General features: G+C 44.6%; 1 protein-coding gene across 3 annotated transcripts in view; it reads right to left on the reverse strand.

The window, feature by feature from the left end:
- Nucleotides 1-11,585: 11,585 nt before the first annotated feature.
- LOC116833099 (NACHT, LRR and PYD domains-containing protein 3-like) overlaps nucleotides 11,586-24,303 on the reverse strand; it is a 56,792-nt gene continuing 44,074 nt past the window's right edge. For 2 of the 3 annotated variants that reach the window (XM_075065038.1, XM_075065037.1), the window contains 4 exons: nucleotides 21,843-22,013; nucleotides 18,300-18,470; nucleotides 16,389-16,493; nucleotides 11,586-11,647 (listed from right to left, as the gene is read on the reverse strand). In XM_075065038.1, coding sequence (XP_074921139.1) covers nucleotides 11,623-11,647; nucleotides 16,389-16,493; nucleotides 18,300-18,470; nucleotides 21,843-22,013 — 472 coding nt within the window. In that variant the 3' untranslated portion in view covers nucleotides 11,586-11,622. The remainder of the gene's footprint in view (nucleotides 11,648-16,388; nucleotides 16,494-18,299; nucleotides 18,471-21,842; nucleotides 22,014-24,303) is intronic. The other variant, XM_075065039.1, reaches the window with a different exon arrangement.

Genomic DNA, 24,303 nt, shown 5'->3' on the forward strand with positions numbered 1-24,303 from the left:
AGACCCAAATATACCTGAAGTACATGCCTCTAATCACACTCCTTACAACTTATGGTCATGTTCTCTTTCAGAGGATCAGGAGTCTGGGGTCTTCATCCCACCTCTTCTGTATCCCATGGGAGGGGTAAGGAGTGAGATCATGTTCTGGCCAAAGCCAGGCTTTTCTTTGGCTTTTAGTGTTTCTTGTGCCTGCCTCCCATTCCTCCTTGCCCTTCCTAACTGGTTGCTTGACTTTGGCTTGAGAGAGAAGCCAGGCAGCCTTCCAGTGTATGCTCATCTTTTAAACTCCCACCATACCCTGTAACACTTTTAACTCCATCTCTTATCTCTTTTCACCCCATCTGCCTATGGGCAGACGTAACACACAGTGTCTCTGTTCTCATACATTAGTATAAGATATAAGAGTATCAAAAGGTCAAACCCAAAATTCTCTCTCAGGCTAACAAAGAGGCCTATGTACCAACATTCCATCCCCTTTTGTTTTTTCTTCTGGGTTCCACCTGCCCAGGTATCCCGGGAGAAGCATGGGACATATGGCGGAACATTTCCTGATAGAGCCATGTATCAAAATGGAAGGGTCAGTGCTCCATTTGCCCCACTGCCCCCTGTGCAGTGTAGTGTCCTGCACCTTCCCTTGTATGCATATACTGCATGTATATTCCAGTTTGTGAGTCTGACTTCTATAGTGATGGGCCCGAAAAGGTTGGGTCCATGTTATCTGTTACACTTCAGTGGAGGGCTTGGTATATTACTTATATGTTACAATTAGTGGTTGTGCTTTGTGAGTATGTGCCCCCTTTAACCGCTGCAGTGTACTTTGCAGGATTAGTATATTCAATAATAGGCCAACAGCCATAATGATTCACAGTAACACAGAGAGCCCTGATCATTGTAATATAGCCCAATATCCAGGTCACCACCAAAAACACTGCTTCTCCTCCTTAGACAGGTTTAAGATTTAATGCCATTCTGGAGAATATATGTTGAATGTGTCCAGTTGTCGGCAGTTGCAGTGTTCATGTATTTTTGTCCACATTATGAGTCCACTGGCTATTCACAGAGAAATGGGGCATTGTCCAAGCCAGCTTGACTACTCATATGGAATTAGGTAATATGTGCCAGTTTGATTATTTACAGCAATGAGTTCCACTGATCCATTCGTGCACCATAGTTCCAATGACAGCGTATGGATGTTTGCAACTTGGTCATGTGCTGGAGTAATTGTGCCTCCTAGTATTGTGTACATTCCCAGCAAAACATCCCATGCCCCATATACATCACCCTTAATCACCCCCATTTTTCAACAGGCCATTGGTTCTGCCCCTCCATGGACATTGGGAGAGACATACATCAATATTTTTTATGGACATACAATTGATTATTGTTCAGTGTACCCCACTCCAATGTCCCCATCTATCCTCCAATGGTTCCCAGCAGACCCCTACCTTTCTCATTATTCCGATAGACCTCAGGGGGACCCACATGTGACGCTCTGTACCTCACCATGGCCACACTCTTTGGTCCTCATTTAAAAAAGATATTAACCTTTATAAAAATATGGAAGTACCCAAAGGATTAAATGCTGAACACCAGAGCCACATCACATTAGCTGCCTGTGTCTGGCAGAAGGGTCTGTCAGTGTTGCAGTGAAGCAACCAGTTAACTCTGTGAGGTTATTTTTAAAGTACAAAGAGCAGCAAATTAAGCAAACAGAGGAGGAGGAGGCAGAGAAGAAGACAGAAAGGATATAATTAGCGCTGAGCAAAGAGTAGGGCTACCTATGTTAAAACAGTTGAGAATCCTACACCTAGCTTTTTATCCTGGCTCTGGGAGAAGAGTGGTGGTTGTTACCCTGCAAACCCTGAATTTGTTCCCACCGTCTCTGTTGCTTTTGTTTGCACCCCAAGGGAATTCCAGGATTGCCCTTCTCTGTTGCAGTTCACTGGTTCCGAGCAACTCCAAGTGTTAACCTGCTCATTTTCATTTTGAAACTTTTTTTTTCTTAACTTTCCTACAACCAAGTTGCAGCTTCTGTCTTTTAGGGTGGTCTGTTAACTCTGCTTCTGACACCAAACCCTGTAGTGCCAAACTATCTTTAACCACCCTCTAACTCTAGTTTACAATCCTCCAGTTGCCTTTGCTGGAGTAGCAGGTTAGATAGATACAATAGACAACAGATTCCCTTCTGATGATCATGGCTATGGCAATGACCCCCTGGCAGTACTCTGCAGTCTGATCAATAGTTCACATTTTGCTCTCAGTTACTCCTAATTTACAGGTGCAATTGAGACCAGAGGTTGGCCCAGTAGCTTGTGTTCCTAACCTCACTCACAAAAGGTGCAGCAAACAACATTTAGAGATTGTGTTGCAACACAGAGCCCATTATCCTGCTTCTCACGCAGCATCCCCCGTGATCCAACCCACATCACCACCTCAAGGATTGGATGTTTCTCTAGATCTGCTGAAGGAATTATTTTGAGGAAGTTCTAGGCCTGTGTTACACAGGAGGTCAGACCAGATGATCACAATGGCCCCCTCCTGCCCTCCATGTCCATGATTCCTTCAGGGGGCTTGTCAGAGTTCCTTCCCCACTCTAAACTCTGGGTTACAGATGTGGGGACCTGCACGAAAGACCCCCTAGGCTTATTTTTACCAACAGAGGTTAAAAACTTTCCCAAGGCACAAATTCTACCTTGTCTTAAACAGTATGCTGCCACCACCAAGTGATTTAGACAAAGAATAAGGGAAAGGACCACTTGGAGTCCTATTCCCCCAAACATATTCTCCCAAGCCCCTACATCTCCTTTCCTGGGGAAGACTTGAGAATAATATCCTCACCAAGTGGTACAGGTGAACACAGACCCAAGCCCTTTGATCTAAAGAACAATGAAAAATCAATGCTGTTCTATAAAAATAATTAAATTAAAAAAAGATAAGAATCACCCGTGAAACAGATGTAAGTTGCAATAAACAGATAGAAAAGTTAATAGCAACAGAAATACTTATATCTCTTGACTAAAAGGTTAACAAGTTCAGTAAGCCTCGCTGCACCTGACCAGAGCCAATCAGGAGCCAGATACTAAATGTTGAGGAGGGAATTTGTGTCTGTTTAGAAAACTTGTTGTTGTTCATCTCTGGGCTCAGAGATCAGAGCAACCAGGTTTCTCTCCAATCTCCCTGAACAGCTCTCATAAGCTTCAAAATAGAATACAAGATAAGATACAAGCGAAGTAGCTATGTTTTCTTTATTGCAATGTGCATGGCGGAAGAGTTTAATTGTGCATTTGCGGAAGAGTTCAGATTGTATGTTGCTGAAAGATTTAATTGTAACTGATACTGGCTGAGGTATTCCCAGTGCCTATACTTAAAAACCCGTACCCTATCTTCCATTTAAATTACAAAGATAATTTTACTGTTTTCCTCTTTAATTAAAAGTCTTTTAAGAACCGATGTTTGTTTTATCTGTGAGACGCCCAGGAATGGCTCTGGATCCACAGGATTGGGGGAAGAAAGAGCGAGAGCGGTGATAGAGGCTAATTCTCTCTGTGCCAGGATACTTTCTCTCTCAGAGAGTCCTGGGATGGGAAGAGAGAAGAGGAAGTGAATTTCTCCTGTTTTATCAACGGAGGTAAAATACAGAATCCCAGGAACCTCCAAAGGAACTGGAAAGGCAACGTGGGAAAGGTTCTATCTTTCCATGTAAGATCCAAGTCGGTTGGTCCCCGCAAAGGTTTTGGGGGACACAATGTACCAAGACACTGGAATTCCGGTGGTGCAGCCTACAGGTTCTAAGCTGGTATTAACTTAGAAGAAATCATGCTGGTACCTGCCATCTTGACTACCAAAGTTCAGAGTGGGAATTGGTCCAAACATTAATACTTTAACAAAAACAAAAGTCTCAAAAACACGAGGATTCCCCTCAAGGCAATACTTTAAGTTATAAGAACAGGATAAACCTGCTCTTACACAGAAAATTACCAAAGCTAAAAAAAAAGAATAATCTAACACATCTTTGCCATCTATTAATATTGACCAAGACTAAATGTTAGTTTCAGATATGGCTTAGGGGAGTATCCTGCGCCTGTTCTTGTTGACTCCCAGAGGCACAGACAAAAAAACTTCCCGACAGATTCGAATGTATCTTCCCCCCCTTATTTGTCCTTGGTCAGATACCACCCAGCTATCATAGCTTCTTAACCCTTCACAGGTAAAAAAGAACTAACCCTTACAGGAAAAGAAAAGGGAAAATTTTTTTATTTAAAATTTGCCCTACCCCCTTAGTTTTAATTTTTTTACTGAACCAAGAATTGTCCAAAAACAAGGAATCCTTGGGGTTGTGGGAAAAAAAAAATTTTGGGGGGTTTTTGGGGGGAAAAATCCCTTTGAAAAAAGAAAAAAGACCTGAAAAGGCCCCTTTCTTATAAAAAAAGTTTTGGCGAGGTTCCCTGACTTTGGATCTTCTCACCAAAGCCTCTCAATGAAAAATGATCATGAACAACACTAAAATGTTCTCTCATTTGTATCATTCAAAATACTCCATTTCCTCTTAAATCAAAAATGATCAATCCAAATCATGATAAATGGGAGTCTCCCCACTATCCTTACCTCTCCCCACTACACACCTTCTCAGGAAACAAAAACTGAACATTTTTCGTTACTATTTTCAAATAAATAATTTTCTCCCCCTTCCAATATTTTCTCTGGAAGTAATTGCCAGTTTTGAGAGCCCAGTAATGTGCACAAGTGGTTCCAATTTTTCCCTCCTAAGTGCATTACTTTGCGCTTGTCAATACTGAGTTCCATCTGCCTGGCACAGTAGGGTCCCTCTGACGTTCTTGTCAGACTGCCCCACTGTAGACTAACTCAAATGCTTTCACATGGGTGCACAGACAGGGAGGGGCACCAGGTGCTTCCCCTCCAATGTGCACAGCCTGTGTAAGGCCAGGCACAATTGCAGTCTCTGTGCTCAGGGCAGTGCAGAGATTGTTTCCTCCACATCACCCCACTGGGGGCAGAAAGGCAGGAGAGGTGGGGCTATGGCACCATCCCATAGAGAGGGACTGTATACACCCCCGGGTGCACCACACCTTGAAGGTGGTAGCAGGTGCTGTGCTCCTCCTGCAAATCCAGGATTGCTCCCTGACCTCATCCTGCTCCATACCTCCCAAAGCACTGGCTGTGCAGACACATGGGGAGGGGAGGGGGCAGCAGAGGCACATGAGGTGTCAAAAATACATGAGATCAGTGGGTCAGAGCCACATGGGAGGGTAGATAGGTGGACTGAAGGGTCAGAGACACGCACCACACAGAGGGGGTCGGGGTTGGGAGTCCCCTGGCAGTCACCTTAGGTGAGGGGGTTGGAGATTCTGGGGCCTTCACTGGCAAAGTCCAGCCCATACTAGTGGAAAGCTCTGAGCTCAGGGAAAGTGGGGATGTGGGTGCTGGGGTTTTGGGGTGAACCAGGCAGAGCAACCCCTTGGTTGGGAGATATAGTGGGTATGGTCTGAAGGTTTCTCTAGAGGTACCTGTTTCAGTGGGCTTTGGATCAGGCCCAGAAAGCCCATTTCAGCTCCACAGAACTCAATGAGAGTGTTGCAGTTGACTCCAATGGCAGCAGTGTTAGGCCTATAGAGCAGGTGAAATTCCCTAGTAAGGTTTAATTTGCTCTTCTCACCAGCTTTGCTCAGACACAGCTGTCTGAAGATGGGACCGTGCAGGGGAGAATCACCCAGAGTGTGTTAGGGTCAAATTCCACATTGAGTTACCCCCTGTGCAGCTCCTTTGGCTTCTGCAGGAACAAACCTGTACTGCAGGAAGATCCTGGGTCTTGTCCACGTGTAACTTTGATAGGTCAGTGGAGCTGCACAGATGTAACTGAGGACAGAATTTGGACCTTGTGTCACAACAACCTTTTGGCTCCATCCTAGTCCTGTAAGAGAGGAATTACCGTCTAAACCCACCCAGGTTAGCAGGATAAACTACTTCATGGCCTGCTCTAATCACTATAAACTCACACACTGAAAAATCCAATGTTTGGTTCCTGAGCTAAGTTGCCCTCAGTATGGAAGGGAACAAATGCGTGTTTCCTCAGAGAGTGGAAACTTTTTTAACATCAGATCTAATGCACTTCACATGCCCAATAGTCATGAGAAGCATTTGGAAACAACGTGTGTGAGTGTGGCACCTTCTCTGTATTCTTATTACTAATCACTTCAAGCACCTGGCGGCAGACATGGCCTAACAAAATCCACGTCCGCATGTCTGGTGGGGCTCATGTTTTATGCCCTGAAACTTCTCCAATAATCCTGGGCCTGTCCTTAAAGCATCTCACCCCTCTGCATCATTTTCAAGAATTTCCAAAACATTGTGTAAGACTGTATTGTAGGAGAACAAATAGGGCCAGTGGAAGCACTAGGCAAGTTAGGCAGCTGCCTAGGGCACCAAGATCTGGGGGCACGCTGAAAAGTCGGTGCCTAAAAATAGACGCAGGCTGCAGCTTGCAGATTGTAGGGAGGAGGTACATGAGAACTACGCTCCCAACTAATTGCTCTCCTGCCATTTACAAAGCCAGTGACTAGGGAAGTCCTTTGGTTCCATCGATCGCAGACTATAGGTAGGAGGAGGTAATAAGAACCAGCTCCCAGTGAATTGCTCCCCGACTCCTGTCTCCTGCCATTTAGAAAACCAGGGAAGTCCCAATTGCTCTCTGACTCCTGCCATGTGAAGTCCTGTGACTGTGAATCACTCATTGTGCAGATTGCTGTGCCAGTAGGTACATTATTACAGTACTTGCTCCTCTGTCTTGTATTGCACAGCAGCAGCCAGAAGGAGAGTGGAGCAGCTTGGGGGGGAAGGGGGAGTGTAAGACCCCCCGCTGGGGCTGAGCTGTGCTATCAGTGTGGTGCAAGCAGGTCGTCTTGCACATGGCATGCTCCTCGGAGAGCAGGCTGCAGGTTTTCCAGGGCAGAGGCTCTGCTCCCTGGGGAGAGAAGGGAGGAGGCCACAGCTGGCAGCTTGTGGCTCTCTTGTGTGGAGATGCGGCTAACCTCTTACCCACTTCCTGTGCCAGCTTTTCTACCCTCCCGGACCCGCTTGGCATCAGGTCTGGGGCTCAGGCAGTACAAGCGCGTGACTTAGGGGTGCTCTGTGGTCGCCACAGGCGGGCAGGCAGGTGACTTCGGCGCTTGCCGTGGAGTGGTTAGACGCTCTCAGTGGCTTGCCGGCTGGACAGTGGACCCTCCGCCGGCGTGCCGAAGCAGCCTGCCTGGCCTTGCTGGGCGGCAAAATGCCTAGAGCCGCCCTGTTTGGCATCTGAGACCCCCCGGCACTTCTGCCTCACAGTCCCGCCTGCCCCATGTACCCCCGCCAGCGTGAGAGCAGCCCAGCATTCAATTCTGACACCAGCCAGAGGCGCAGGAGAGGACTGGCACACTTCCATGGCCTCTGTTGCATTGCCATTGCTGCATGCCAGAGAACTGGAGAGGAGAGCACCCATTTACCTTGCGGCTCTTTGTATCCCTACCTGTCCGCCACCCCCTCCACACCCAAACTGGTCTGCTCCCCTGGCAATCTCCAGCCAACCCGAACCCCCATGACACAACCCAGTTGTCCCCCTTCCCCACTACCGCTCCGTTATGCAGAGATCCCATCTTAATTATAAATACAATACACAAAATTCAATATTATAAATGGTAGATTGAATGTAGTTAGATTTAATAGAAAGAGCTGAAGGAAGGAAGTATAGAATGACTGAAAAAGGTGTGTTTCTTGATCTCAATCAACATTGCCTTAATTTAATGAAAGAGACTGATTGTTCATATCTTCAATGTTACATTACCTAAGGACCGCACTACAGAATCGAGCGTTATCAGCTTCTATCCTAAATGCCTATCAGTAAGAAAAAGTCTAGCATCTGCTCCTGCTGCAAACTACTTTTGGATCATTCTGAGATCTGTTAACTGATTCGCAGGCTATTTTGAACAAGTATGCACCATATCATTCTATTTTGTGGATAGGCCTCACTTCAGAGACAGAGAATGGAGGACTGACTCAGTAATTCATAAGACACTTCTTGGGATTTGTGTCGTTATGAAGATATCTGCGATGCTGTGGTGATAAGAACATAAGAATGGCCGCTACTGGGTCAGACCAAAGGTCCATCTAGCCCAGTTCCTGTCTACACAGTGTCAATGCAGGTTGCCTCAGAGGGAGAACTAACAGGCAATGATCAAGTTATCTCTCTCCATGCATCATCTCCATCCTCTGAACAACAGAGGCTAGGATACCATTCCCTTACCCATCCTGGCTGATAGCCATTTATGACTTAACCACCATTGATTTATCCAGTTCTCTTTTAAATGCTGTTATAGTTCTGGCCTTCACAACCTCCTCAGGTTAAGGATCCACAAGTTGACTGTGTGCTGTGTGAGAACTTCCTTTATTTGTTTTAACCTGCTGCCTATTAATTTCATTTGGTGACCCCTAGTTCTTGTATTATGCGAATAAGTAATAACTTTTCCTTATTCCACTTTCTCCACTCACTCATGATTTATATAACTCTTATCATATCCTCCCTTAGTCTCCTCTTTTCCAAGCTGAGAGTCCTAGCCTCTTTTATCTTTCCTCATATGGGACCCTCTCCAACCTCTAATCATTTTAGTTTCCTTTTCCGAACCTTTTCTAGTGCCAGTATATCTTTTTTGATATAGTATTTGAGTGTGGCTTACCATGGATTTATATAAGGGCAATAATATTACTCAGTCTTATTCTCTCTCCCTTTTTAATGATTCCTAACATCGTGTTTCCTTTTTTTGACCGCCCCTGCACACTGCATGGACATCTTCAGAGAACTATCCACAATGACTCCAAGACCTTTTTTCTGACGCGTTGTAGCTAAATTAGTCCCCATCCTATTGGTATGTATAGCTGGGGTTTTTTTTCCAACATGCATTACTGTACATTTATCCACATTAATTTTTATTTGCCATTTTGTTGCCCAATCACTTAGTTTCGTGAGATCTTTTGAAGTTCTTCACAGTCTGCTTTGGTCTTAACTATCTTGAGCAGTTTAGTATCATCTGCAAACTTTGCCACTCATTGTTTACCCTTTTCTCCAGATCATTTATGAATAAGTTGAATAGGACTGGTCTTAGGACTGACCTTGGGAACACCACTAGTTACCCCCTCCATTCATGAATAATTACCATTTCTTACCCTTTGTTCCGTGTCTTTTAACCAGTTTCTCAATCCATGAAAGGACCTTCCTTTTATCCATGACAGCTTAATTTACATAACAGCCTTTGGTGAGGGACCTTGTCAAAGGCTTTCTGGAAACCTGCAGATGTATTGAACTTCATATGCACAATAAACTGATAGATTATGTGTCCCCAACACGTTATTGCTCTTGGCATCCTCTTGACTCTCCTAGTTTCTGGTGGCCAGTGGTGAGTGAAGCTTCTTGGCTCAAGTTGATAAAAACATACATTTGCGGACATCAATGTTGCAACAAAGACTTGTTGGGCTATCTACCTTGTCAATAGAACATGACATTGCTCACAGCATTGATTTGGAGGAACTTGTTTCTAAATTTGCTAAACTTAAAGCGTGGAAACATAAATTCTAAATTATAACGTGTTACTCTGTGACAGTGTATTGTGTATAATGTATGTGATTTATTTTAAGATCCAGGCTACATTGTGCAAAGTGAAAACAATAACAATGTCAACACTGTCAGGCTATTAATTTATTTTCATTAAATATGTAGACTAAATAATTAAATTAATAAATTTTCAAGCCGAATGTGTATTAATTCTAATGAACAATGCCACATTATGCAGCGTTCATTTTTGAAAGTTTTTAATAAGCAATGCTCATGGGGGGTTGGGGGGGCGCAAGGTGGAAGTTTCGCCTAGGGCGCAAAATCCTTGCACCGGCCCTGAGAACACAAGTGCCCACTCAGAGGGTAATGGATTTTCATCTACATAGTCACAGTATGTGAACTAGTTTAGAACTTTATGAAAAAGCAAGGAGCATCCAAAGAAGTTAAATTTTGCCCACATAAAGTGCTGAAAGTATTGGCTGTCACGGATAAGAAACAGAAACCATGAAAAAATGTCAGGCTAACACCTCTGAGAACTCCCCTAGTTCTGGAGAATAGGAGGATTCTTGTGCATTAGCACACACAATGGCAAGAAACACAAACTTTAAAGTGGAACAATATTTCTTAATTCATGATCTTTATTGGACTCCTGCAAAGCTGACACAGCAATGTACATCCAGGATAAACAAGTGTTGCAGATAGATACAAATAATACTGACTTAATAGCTGTGGAATCGTGCAAAACTGCAAACCCTTTGTAAAGACCCAAACAGTGACTGAGCTATCGGAACAGAATGACAATTTCCCTCTGGATCCAAAGATGGTTCCTGAGTTTCCCTAATGAACTCACAGAGACTGAAATGGGAGGTTCCCAGACTCCTCCATCTCATGATCCCACATCTCCCCCTCTCCTAGATCCTGGCCCCCGTCCTGCTATCTCCAAGGTCAGACCAAGCATGGAGCAAATCCAGCTCCTATTCCTGAGTCTCACCCACTCAGGCAGGAGGGCTGGCGTTGACAGTCTCTACCTAACCCTCTACCCCAGATGCTGAAATAAGCTGCTGGAGTCACTAGGGGTGAGGCATGGGTCCCCTGCTCCAGCTGCTGTCCTAACGAGTGGCAGGGCAGCCAAGCCAGAGACACCTTGGTGCAATGGCTCCCACTGATCAACCTACCACAGTGATACTCAGACTGTGGCTCAGGAGCTGCAACTGTCTCTTTGATGTGTCTCCTGTGGCTCTTTGTAGCACATGATATTAAAACACTGGATGATTTAATTATTAACCAATTTAAGTCATTAACCAATCAGGATGCTTTTACTATGTTATTAATCAATGAAGTTATCAACTTGCACTAAGTTATTAATTTATTTGCGGTGAGTATATGAGTGTGTATATAGTGTGGAAGAAGCGAAAGAATTGACAAGGATTTGTAGGGGATCTTAATGCATGTCAGTCTGTTAGCAAGAGTTAGGCCAGCTGTAACCCTAATGACGTGAGATTTATAGAAGCGAGGATAGTGTGAGGCGAGGAGGAATGAACTGTGTGAGAAGTTATCACGACCTTGCACTGATAATCAAATACGTGACCTGCGCCAGAAGTGAGGAAAATAGATAGCAGGATAGCCTATGTATAAACAAATGCAGCTGTTGCTCATTGTTGTCTGTATTATTGCTTTGTTATTGTCTGTAACAAAGGTATAAATGCTTGCTGTAATTGTTTACCTGTTAGAGACCCATCCGGGCTGGGGCAACCCAGTGTCCTAGGCACTCCCTCCCTCTATTGCAATTGCTGGAGAAATTAATAAGTATTTGATTTGCTGCACCCAAACAAAAGCGAGAACTGAGTTTTTCTCCGACAATTATATATATACACACACACACACACACACACACACACAACACACACCACACACCACACACCACACAACTAAATATTTGGCTCCTCCACTGAGGTCTGAATACTGACCTACATCTGCATAGCTCAGGTTTTATTTTTCACAGCATACAGCTCTGGATGTTCTCTTTACTTTATATCGAAACAGTTCACTCTGTGAGGAAAAACAAAAGAAAGTGTTAATTCTCAGTGCAGACATGATGCATAGTCACTGAAGTAGGATAAGAAGTAATGGGCTTAATCTGCAGCAGGGGAGATTTAGGTTAGATATCACGAAACCTTTCAACTTTAAAAAGCCCGTTCCTAAGCGACCAGAGGAGTTTTGCAAGGGAGTTCTACAGGTGAGGAGGAGCAATTATGTGACCCCTGGGTAAGTTTGTTGTTCTGTAGTGTGTGTGTTTGTGGTGTGCTTCCCGCTTGAACTGAAATATACTGTGTTCTGTTTGTTGGGGGGATGTGGCTGAACAGTGGTGTGTGTGAGCCTAGCAGCCTGCCAGGCAAGGCTTGAGAACTTCTTATAATGGCTTTGACCCTAGCCCTTTAGATCACCAACCCTAACCAAGGGGCGGTACTCAGAAGACCAAGAGCTTTAAAAAGCTCGCTTCTTGCTCAGAGCGCAGTGGTGCTAGTGAAAGGAGTTGGCAAGCGGATTTTGCAATGGGAGTTTCCAGGGCAAGTGGGGGAGAGTAGATTAACACTTAACATTCTTTAACTTTAGCTATAAACACACCAACTGATAAAAACAAAACACGCAAAAGGAATGAGCTTCAGGAGTAAAAAAAGTAATGCAGGCAGAAGCCGGCAACAGAACAGTTTATTGCACCCAACTGCGCAGCATGTATGTAGTACCTGCTCTATGGGCAGGTGGTATCTGTGCATTGTGGTGCAGAAGGGTGGCCAGCTGGAGGAGCCTAAGGGACCACAGAGAGCTAATATGAGACTTAAGCAAGCCTAAACGTTCCTGCCCTCGAAAGTTCGCCTGACGTAGTATGTGAGTTACCTTCTAGTCCCCCAGTCGCACAGCCTTCTTCTGTTGAGTGAATCGTCGGATGAAAGTCACGGGAAGCCCCGTTCAGATAATCCCAATCTGGAAGCAAGAAGTGAAAGTGATCCCACAGTTGGAACCTTCCATTCCAGAAATGGTTTGGTATCTTTGCACTGAGGACTCACTAAGAGGTGAAATATAGCTGGATCCGCTTCATAATAGTGCACATAATATAATAAAGTTTACATCCTTGTCGTGTGGAAAACACCACAGCACCAAAACAGCTGTGCATTTAATTCAGAAAGGGGACTAGAAAAAATGGAAGAAAGTTATGAAACAGAATTAAAAGGTACAGCAACATAAAGTAACAATCCTGCAGACAGCAGTGGAAACTTTCTTTAACAGCACCAATAGAGGTTCAACTTAATGTAGCCCAATTAAAAAATTAACAAGAGAACAATAAAGCTACGTGCTAATACACAGCAAAGCCACTAGACGGAAGTGAGAGGCCAAAAGGCATCCTTTAAAAAGGTACGTAGAAGTTAAATCCTAGAGGAAAATAGAAAGGAACATAAACTCATGGCAATGAATGTAAAAATATAACTAGGAAGCCAAAATGAATTAGAAGAACAGCTAGCAAAAGATTCAAAAAGTAATAGCAAAATTTTAAGTACATCAAGAAGCAGGTAAGCCTGCTAAACAATTCAGTGGACTTGGACTGAATCGAGATGCTAAAGAACATCAAGAATGATAGAGCACATTGCAGAGACAACTAAATGAATTCTTTGCATCGGTCTTCACAGTGAGGATGTGAGCGAGTATCCAGACCTGAGCCATTCTCGTAGGTGACAAATATAAGGCCTGCCAGACTGAAGTTGTCATCTAGAGGGAGGTTTTGGAACAATGATAAAACCCTAAAACAGTAAACAGTCACCAGGACCAGATGGCAATTCACCCAAGCGTTCTGAAGGAAAACTCAAATGTGAAATTGCAGAACTACTAACCATAGTCTGTAGCCTATATTTTAAATCAGCTTCTGTACAGATGACTGAAGGATAGCTAATGTGGACTCCAATTTTTTAAAGGGCTCCAGAGGGAATCTTGGCAAGTATAGCAGGTAAGCCTGACTTCAGTACCGGGTAAACTGGTTGAAACTATAGTAAAGAACAAATTGTCAGACACGCAGATGAACATAATTTGTTAGGGAAGAGTTAACATGGTTCTTGTAAAGGGAAATTATGCCTCTTCAATCTACTAGATATCTTTGAAGGGTCAACAAGCATATGGACAGGGGGGATCAGTGGATATAGTGTACTTAGATTTCAGAAAGACTTTGACAAGGTCCCTCAGCAAAGGCATTTAAGCAAAGTAAGCTGTCAGGGGATAAGAGGGAAGGTCCTCTCATGGATTTGGTAACTGGTTAAAAGATAGGGAAAAAGAGTAGGAATAAATTATCAGTTTTCAGAATGGAGAGAGGCATATCAGTGGTGTCCCAGACAGGGGTTTTGTACTGGGACCAGTCCTATTTAACATATGCATATATGATCAGGAAAAAGGAGGTAAGCAGTGAGGTGGCAAATCGCAGGATAATACAAAACTACTCAAGATAGTTAAGTCCCAGGCAGACTGTGAAGAGCTACAAAAGATCTCTCAAAACTACGGTCTGGCAACCAAAATGCAGATGAAAATCAAATTTGATAATGCAAAGTAATGCACATTGGAAAACATAATCCCAACTATACATATAAAATGATGGCATATAAATTAGCTGTCAACGCTTAAAAAAGAGATCTTGCAGTCACTGTGGATAGTTCTCTGAAAACATCCACTCAATGTGCAGCGGCAGTCAAAAAACCAAACAGAATTTTAGGCATCATTAAGAAAGGGATAGAATCGGGGGGGAGCAAGGGCTGTTATAGCAGAAATAAGGGAGAGATAAGTAGAACTGGGGCAGGGGGGATCAAATCAGTATCTTAGATGTCTGTATACTAATGCAAGAAGTATGGGGAATAAGCAGGAAAAACTCGAAATGCTAGTAAATAAACACAACTATGACATGGTGAGGATAATATGCATGACTGGAATATTGGTATAGAAGGATACAGCTTGCTCAGGAGGGACAGGCAGGAAGAAAAGGGAGGAGGTGTTGCTTTATATATTAAAAATGCATATACTTGGACTGAGGTTGAGATAGAAATAAGAGACAGACTTGTTGAAAGTGTCTGGATAAATATAAAAGGGATAAAAAACAAGGGTGATGTCATGGTAGGGGTCTAGTACAGACCACCAGACCAGGAAAAAGAGGTGGATGAGGCTTTTTTTAAACGACTAATAAAATCATTCAAAGCACAGGACTCGGTGGTGACAGAGGACTTCAACTACCCAGACATCTGTTAGGAAAATAGCACAGCAGGGCACAGATTATCCAAGTTCTTGGACTGTATTGGAGACAATTTTTTATTTCAGAATGTGGAGAAAGCAAGTAGGGGAGAGGCTGTTCTAGAGTTGATTTTGACAAATAGGGGAGGAACTGGTTGAGAATTTGAAAGTGGAAGGCAACTTGGGTGAAAGTGATCATGAAATGGTAGAGTTCATGATTCTAAGGAATGGTAGGAGAGAGAACAGCACAATAAAGACAACGGATTTCAAGAAGGCAGACTTTAGCAAACTCAGGGAGTTGGTAAGTAAAATCCCATGGGAAGCAAGTCTAAGGCCTGGTCTACACTTGGGGGTGGGGGGGGAGATTGATTGATCTAAGATATGCAACATAAGCTACGAGAATAGCATAGCTGAAGTCGACATACTTAGATCGATTTACTGTGGTGTCTTCACGGAGTTGAGTCAACTGCTGCCACTTCCCCGTCGACTCCTCTTGCACCTCGCGCAGCGCTGGAGTATAGGAGTTGATGGGAGAGTGCTCAGGGATTGATTTATTGCGTCTAGACTACACGTGATAAATCAACCCCTGATAGATCAATTGCTACCCACCAATCCGGTGGGTAGTGTAGACCTGGGCTAAGGGGAACGTAGCAGGGTGGTCACCCACTCCTGCCTGGGAAGGGTTAGAACCAGCTCTGTAGAGGGCGGGGGCTGTGGAAGGAAAGAGCTGGGTTGATTGGGGGAAGCAGCTGCAGCTGGGCCATGCTCCAGTCAGAGCCCAGCTGGCCCTATAAAGAGGCTGGGAGCCAGGAGCTCAGCAGTCTCCCTCTGCTTGTAGAGCGAGAAGGGCCTGGCTGCAGGGAGCTAGGTACTTGAGTGGAGCAGGGCTTGGAGCACTGATGCCTGGAGCTGCCGTGGCTGGTAGCTAGGTCAATGGAAGAATTCTATACTGGGACTTAGGTTTGCTTAACTATGTCTCTCAGGGATGTGATTTTTTCTCACCCCTGAGCAATGTAGGTAGATCAGCCCAAGTTTTAGGTGGAAGCCAGGCCTCACTACTATCTGTACATTTAAAACATTTGGCTGGGTTTTTGTGCGGATTATGAATGGTACTTTAGTACTTTTCTTTGTGTCCTTTCACTCTTCTTTTCTCTGCCTCTTTTGTTTGTCTGTCAGTCTTTGTCCCGGGATAAATCGTGGTAATGGTTGTAAATTATCTGAGTACTGGAGGATTCCATTAATTAAATTGTGAAAGAATCCCAGACTTCTCTTTTCAGTCTTTCCTACTGAATAAAATAACGTGCCGTTCTAATAGGACAAAATGCTGCCTTTAGTATGTACTGAACGCCACTATGTTATTCAGCTTTTCAAATAGCAAACTGCAGCCTATCACCAAAGCAGTGGGGAAAAAATAACAGCCAGTTCTTGTGATAAGGGGGCATGGAAAGAAACTCTGTGATTCAAGTAAAAAGTCCTTAATCATGTCCCTGAATAAACACAAACAAATTAAAGGGACCCAGTAGTAACTTACAAGAAGTTCCGAAGATCACAGCTTACAAACCTCAGGCCACCACATAGTACCATCGCTCTTGAATCTCCCGCATTAAGATCGGCTAGGATGTCGTAACTCCACAATCTGCAGGAACCAAATATAGACCATGAGGAAACAATGCTTATTTTTACTCCATTCACTGCTGTCAGCTCACCCGTTCCGCCTCCTCCCTGAGCACGCCGTCACTGCTTCACTTCTCCCGTCTCCCAGGCTTGCGGCGCCAATCAGCTTACTTGCTGCAAGCAGCCCTCCCCACGCCCCCCTGCCTCAGCTCCCTCTGCCTAAAGATCTGGCTGCTGCGGTCGCTGCCAAAGAAAATGCCGCCCCCCAAATCCTACCGCCCTAGGCAATCACCTAGGTCGCCTAAATGGTTGCACTGGCCCTAATTACTGGATACTCCCATCTTCTAGAACAAGCTGGAGGGAAAGGTGTGGTTCACGGATTATGTACATGGGCACTAAATATGCCTGGAATATATTAGGAATTATTAACCACTATGATCACATCTCATTTCCAAACCAAGAGTTGATCAATGCTTTCCCCATCCTAACACAGAAAAACTTGCTGACAGCTACCTCAGTTTACCCCAAAAGAGTGCCTATTCCAATTCTAACTCCACCTAGAAACCAGGACAATAGAAGGCCGATATTACATTTTCAAGATGTCAGATAGGTTGTCTATAGAAAGCCAGATAAGTTGAAACTAGACTCTGAACTCTCCCAGGGATAAAATGGGAATGTTTACAAAAATTTCCTTCACTTTGCCTAAGTTTACAGATATATTAGCTTAAAGAAATTGACAAAGGTAAGTCAACTGAGGAACATAGAAAACATTTTATAAATTTACACATGAATGAAATTGCTTCTTCGGTGTAGCTAAAGAGGTCCACCCAAGGTTTAAACATGTTTACAGGAAAGAGCATATAAAGTCTGACATATTAACTCACGGGACACAATCAAATCATAGTGAAGTAGATCAGAGATAAGACTGGACACTGTAAATGTAAACTGGTTAGAGCCACTGCTTGATCTACTTGAACTGAAGATTCCATAAGTCAAACTTCCTGAAAAACTAAGAATCCAAAATGCATTTTCACCCCAAGTTACAAACTGCACTTTTGTCTGCCTTATGAATCAGATACAGTCCCCCTCTACATGTGGATAATCTGTTTTATTCCTTTTATTTTTTGTCTTTTATTCCACTGTAAGCCCCAACAGCTACGAAATAAAATGTGTCAGATATAGAGAATATACAAAACATGTCAATTCGATTCAGAGGTTTTGTAAAAGATGCTTGTTTTTCTTTTGACTGGTTGTTGCACTCTGAAATAATGTGATGAAACCACTCGGAAATACTAATACAAATACTACAGACCGAGAAAAAAATATTGACAGGGCTAAGCACCTGACGTGTATGTAGCTTTGGAATATTAACAGAACTGCTTAACTAAGGGAATTTTCATTAACATTGTGGGTCAATATAGAAAATGATCTTTGAAATTAACGAAACTTAAATATCCTCTGATGAGAAAGGACTCACAAACCCTTTATTACACACGTCACCAGCTACTGGGCGTGGACAGAAGTACCAGAGAAACTGGAGCCGCAGAAACCTGATGCCTACTGGCAAGTGTCAAATAGGAAGAGAAGAGGGCAGCCCCCTCCAACAATCCCTGAAAAGGGCATAAAACCTAAGGACCACCTCAGAGGCTGCTTGATCCATTAAATATGATCAGACCTTCATGACGCTTCAGACCACCCACCATGAATAGCACTCCCCTCCTCCAAGGGTTGCCAGGGTTAAGAAGAGATTGCCCTGTAGAATGTTGTCATCCTGGTATAAAGAGTAACTCACAGCATTGCACTGTTAACAGGCACACACTTTACTTACCCTAGTTTCTGCAGTTTGCAGTTTGGATGTTTCAGCCCCTCACACAGCAGCTGCACTCCTGAAGCCCCCAATGAGTGGCCCCCTATATTTAGCTCTGTCAGGGTCTGGTTGGTGCTGAGAGCAGAGGCGAGATCCCCACAACAAGCTGCTGTGAGCTGACAGAGAGACAAACTGCAGGAGACAGACATTTACAGAAAGCAGAACTACTTGTTTCTGCCCCATTTTTTGCATTTCCCCTCCTTGATACCAGTGTGCATCTCTAAAGTGATTTTAGTTCAAAGACAAATATTGATTTTAGTTTAAATAATAAAGACATCTATAGAAAGCTTTAAAATATATAGTTACATCAAGAACAACAGAAACTATGTTATAAGAACTCTGAGGCGGCAAAGTCAAGCACTCAAAAATATAGGGAATGCTAAACTTAGGTTTCCCTTGCGACCAAAATTCAGCCCCCTTGTTTGTATGTATTATGATAATCTATAGTTACATGACCTGATACTATTTTTTCTATAGCTCCTTGCCTGATCCAGCAGACAGGGCAGATGGTGAACTCTAAAGGAGCAGCCATGCAAAATTTCTTTTTACCTGCATCATTCACTTTGTGGTCCCAGACCTTAATTCAATATCAAATACAGAAATAGTAATTTTTCCTAGGCCTCTCTCGGGTGCTCTCACCATAATATCCGAGTGCTTCACAAACCCTAAAGGATTATTTATCTTCACAACACTCCAGGACAATAGGTGGTATTATCATCCTCACTTTCTGGGCCGGGAGCTGAGGTACAGAGAGATTAAGCTAAAATATGTCCACTAGTTCTGGGTACACGAGACCCCCTAGACCCTGCTCTTCCAGAGTCCTTAACATTTTAAAAGCACATTACGTGTTCGAAGCACAGCTCCTCAGTTGCAGTCATAAGTCCTCAGCATTTCTGCAAATCAGGCCCCAGGGTCTCAGTTTGGCACCCAGAAAGTGACTAACTATAAACATTTTGATTTAGGTGATTTGCCCAGCACCACACAGACACTCCATGGCAGAGGCAGAGAGCAGAGTCCAGGGCAGCATTCAGTTGCCGTAATCCTTCTTTCTCTTCCTGTAATACTCAGCCTCATTCTCTACCCACCTTCTGACTTCTGCAACACATGAGGCAGTGGTCCTACAGACAATGGCCTCATTTACTACACAACCCTGATTCATTCACAGAGCTCAGTCCACTGACTTCCTTCCGCAGGACCTCTGCCTCATAGCATGAAAGCATATCATTACAGACCGCATCATAATGCACGTGCCTGGGAGAAGGGGAGGGGGAAGCGGGGTGTCAAATTCTTTTTTCAGGGGCAACCTTAAGTCTGAGATTTCCTCCTTTAAATGTTTGACTTAGCAACAGTAACAGTCCATTAACAGCTTTAATGTAATTTCCTAATAAAATAAAAAAAAATCCTGAACAGAGTAAATCCATTACATGGAATCACAATTGACAGCCAAGCTGGGCCATCAGCAGTGTTCTCACCTTTAGAACTCCCCACAGAGCGCTATCACTTGAGCCTACTGACTAAATGGTAACAGTAGTAGGCTGCTATCCTCTATGTGGATCAGGCACTAGAGGGAGATTAAACCCACTGGCAAGCATGTGTCTCACAGCTATTGCAGGGTATGTTTACATAGCCAAAAAAAAAAAAAAAAAGCATGTTTTAACTCAGGTTAGCTGCACCAGGTTAAAACAGAAGTGAAAACACAGCAACTCTGCTTTTAATTTAGGTTAGCATCTTGAAGTGTACAGGGCAGCCTGGCCTTTAACTTGAGCTGCTAAAATGAGTTAGCAGCCATGTCTTCACTGCTGTTTTAACCTGAGTTCACTAATGCAGGGTAGCTAACCCAAGAAAAGTACCCAGGTTTCTGTGTGTGCATGCAGCGTAGACATACGCTGAGACTCAAGCCGGTGGGAGCAGCTGCAGAAGAACTGTGTGGGAGGAAGTTAAATGGCGCCTGGTGAGGTCCACCCCTCTCCCACAGCACTCTGGGCTCAGAACTGCACATGGAGGATGCACTCCTGGGGAGGCACTAGTACTCATGCAGCATCCTCCCTGGCCTCACCATGTGGCCTTGGGGGAAAAACTGCAGGGAGGTGTCAGATGTAGACATAGCTGGGTCATGATTTTGGATGCTGATGAGGTCAGAGCATTTTCTAAAGTTCTGAATAGGAGTTCGCTCCTATGCGCTGTAACTTCTCCCTTCCTCCATTCCCCTCAGCATGGCTGTCCCACCAGCTCAGACTCCCTTTACACTCCCTCCCACACACCTACTCACATGTGACCCTCCCCCTCTCCAATTCAATTCTGAATGTGGCTCAGTGAATCCAACTGAGCATAAGGGAGTCAAACTGAATCAGGCCTTCTGTAACCCAGGGACCAGATCAGAGGACTTGATGAAGGCAAGCAACTAATGGGGGGGCGGGAAAGGGGCGTGTAGAAAGATGTAAACTATCCCTCCCCCTTACCTGACCTTACATTGTCTTCTGGCTACTTGGTTTGGAGAGATCAGCTCAGACTCCCTTACACAATTGGGGAGCAGGTGAAAATAGGTCTAGAGACATCTAAACTAGTCAAAGAAATTCAGAGTGTGAGGGACTGACTGAGGGCAGCAGAGCCGCACAGAGCCTGGGGCTTTCCTAATTGGCCTATTGTAATATCCTCTGTGTCTGCCAGGATCCACATTCTGTTATTTGCACTCCTCTGTGGATCACACTTGGAGAAAATGCTTTTCACCTGTGTGCAATGAATGATAGGGGATGGGAGTAATAGAACAGGCCATTTCCTTTCTGCCTCCACCCCCCATGCCCCAAGGCAACAGTTTGAACCCAGGTCATTGACTAGTAATTTCCTTCATGTGAGGAATGTCTCCATGATAACAGCAGGATTGTATCTCTCAGTGCTAGGACCAAGGTTCTGCCCCACATGCTTCCCCTGCTGCCTCCAGTAACAGATTCTTGGAAGGGCCTGAGATCTCAGCCATGTTGGTGCTGCAGGTTTGCCCTGAAGATCGGAGGTCAGGTCCTTCCTGGGGGAAGCACAGTGATATTTATTTTATTTGTTCATTTATTTTTACAGCTCGTTCTGGAGAACTGGGGGTGGAGGGCGGGTTCTGTCCAGCCTACGCAGGAGAAGAGGATTCCAGTGCTCCAGTTCTGGGGACACTGAAATTCTAAGGGGAGGGACATGGCAGCCATGTTAGCTATATGTCAAGCCCCAAAGAAGAGACTAGGGAAAATAACTCGCTCCTGAAATCTACACAGCCAAAATTTAAATAATTGTGAAAGCTTCTCTTGTTCTTTCCTGCTTCCTTCCCTCCCCACCCCACCTTTTTTCTCCCATGTTTCTTTGTCTAGTTGCTAGGCTTTGTCCCAGAGTTAGTTCTTGTGATGGTCGTAAAGGATTTGAATGGAGGAGCATTCACAGCAGGGCTGTGAACCTAGTAGAAAGCATTGAAATCACAGTAGCGCAATGTTCAGAGGCACAGACTAAAGGGAGCCAGCTGCTACTTACTTTAATATCTGCAGTCTGCAGTTGGGATGTTTCAGTCCCTCACACAGCAGCTGCACTCCTGGATCTCCCACTTCATTACGCCCCAAGACAAGCTCTGTCAGGGTCTGGCTGGTGCTGAGAACCGAAGAGAGAGCCCCACAACAAGCGTCAGTGAGCTTGCAGCTGTTCAGACTGTAGGAGATAGAAAACAACAAAGAAGATAATCACTTGTTTCCTCTCTATTTGTAGCAATTCTCTCACTGATATCAGCATCTGTGTGGAAGGGATGGTTCATTTAGAAGAGATCAGTCACAGGGCTCTAGCAGGAAGCTGCAGGATGTCGGCACCAAAGGCCCCTGTGTGGATTCCTGTCCATTTACCCCGGCTCTGTTAGTCACCCCGTGTTAGGCAAGGGAATGTTCAGATGAGCTGAAGGGAAGGAAGCAGAGTGTGTGTGTGTGCAGGGGGGAGGAGGGGTGTAATGATCTGGAGGATACTAACACCAGGCACGGAGGAACAGTGCAAACCCTTTCCCAGCGCTGGTATTCTGGTTCCTTTCTGCTTATGCAAATGAAATCTAAAGCTTCTGTAAAAGCTCCCCTGCCTTCCCCAAACCATTCCCCAGTGTCTAGAACTATCAGCCATGCCTGTGAGAGCCAAACTCCTTCCCAGCTGAAAGATGAGTTACATTAGTTCTCTCCCAGTCAGACTCCCAGCTATGCATATGGCTGATGATAGAACCCTTGATCCCACCATACTCCCAGCCCATCTGTTTAGCACAGCTGGGTTCCCTGCTTCCACTTCTGGGTGTGCGAGAAAAAACCTTCCTCCTCTCCCTGTATCAGACCCACTTACACATGCTGGAGGGAGTGTTTACAGAGGTTGTAAAATGAAGGGACTCACAGTTAATAAATACGTTACATAGCTGGGACACATGATTTTAGGGACCAAGTAAGTGATCCCCCAGATAAACCGCATGTTGTTGTGCTGGCTCCACAATGAAAGCACAGTTGAATGGAGCATGTTACTGTGGGAGTTTCTAGTTAATAAAGGGTTTAGCCGTGGAGGTTAAGTTGCTACACATGAAGGAAGCCTGGGCCTAGATCACGGAATGTATTATTGGGACTTCTTGGGACACTCAGTTAAGATCTCTGAGCCTCAACTTCCCTCATCAGTGAAATGGGATAATAACTAGAGCTGGCTGAAGTTTTTGGGGTGAATAGTCTATTCACCAAAAGATACAGTTTTGGGGCGACCCAAAACTATTCATGAATTTGGCACAGATTTGCTGAACAGTTTTGGCCAACTTTTTTTTTCAGGGCTAGATTCACCAAGCTGAAGGGGGAACTAGAGGCTTCCTTACAGCCTTTAGACCAGTGGGTAGGGCACTCACCTGGGTCTGTGGGAGACCCTAGTTTGAAGCCCCACTCTGGAGCAGACACTAGAATCCAGGTCTCTCTCCTCCCTGCCCTAACCCCCAGCCTATGGGTTATGTTGGCAAGCTCTCCCAAAAGTAGGGAATTGAGGGAAAGGACTACTGCCTCCAATACTAGGGGTGGGGGTTAATGATTTGCATAGTTTTGAGTCATTGTTGCTGTGTGTTCCCCCCTCCTTTAATAAAAGTTTGCTTTGGTTTATTCACAGATTCAGGGCTTGCAAGCGGGGAAGTATTCCCATATAACCTCTCTGATGGACTGCAACCTTGTAGTGGTGGAGAGATTTGCGTGGGCTAAAGACCCGCAGAGCTATATCGTCCAGAGCTTTTACACTCCTGATAGGGTCCCCTTGGCAAGCAAGTCTGAGGCACGGCTCCTAACAGTGGTCCAAACTTCAAAAGACCCCAAAGGTGTCATAGTTTTCCTCCTGTCAAGTTTTGTGTGGTTACTGCCTGTGCACTGGTTTCCCCACATTAAAAGATTTCACACACAGGCCTCTGCCAATGGGTTCACACCTCCACAAAGTCCTGCGGCGATGGACGAGTGGTGGTGAAGACAGGAGCAGTGATCTCAGAGTCTTTAGTCACAAATCTGCATGCTGGCGGCAGCCGTGTGATGGCTGTTTTGTGCTTGGTTGAGACAGAAGTGCATTTCGGCAGCAGTGGCTGTGACTATGCAGGCCTTTTCAGGATCCCCCCGCTCACTCCAAGTGGGAAGGGAGCTAGAAAAGGTGCCCCAAACATAGGCTGTCTCACACTCTTCTGACTGGATTGTCAGATCCAGTGGGATCACTCAACTCTGCGGCTGAAACAAGAGATATGACAATGAATTTCGCCACCTGGAATGTCCGCACCCTTGTGGTCTCTCAGCACAGTGAATGCCCAGAAAGAAGAACTGCCATAATTGCCAGAGAACTGGCAAGACTCAGCACTGACATTGCAGCTCTTAGTGAGACCCCCTGGGCCAATGAGGGTCAATTAAAAGAGGATGGAGGTGGCTGCACCTTCTTTTGGAAAGGAAAGCCAACTGAAGAGAGAGACATTCAC

This window comes from Chelonoidis abingdonii, chromosome 4 (genome assembly GCF_003597395.2).
Source record: "Chelonoidis abingdonii isolate Lonesome George chromosome 4, CheloAbing_2.0, whole genome shotgun sequence".
Lineage (NCBI taxonomy): Eukaryota > Metazoa > Chordata > Testudines > Testudinidae > Chelonoidis > Chelonoidis abingdonii.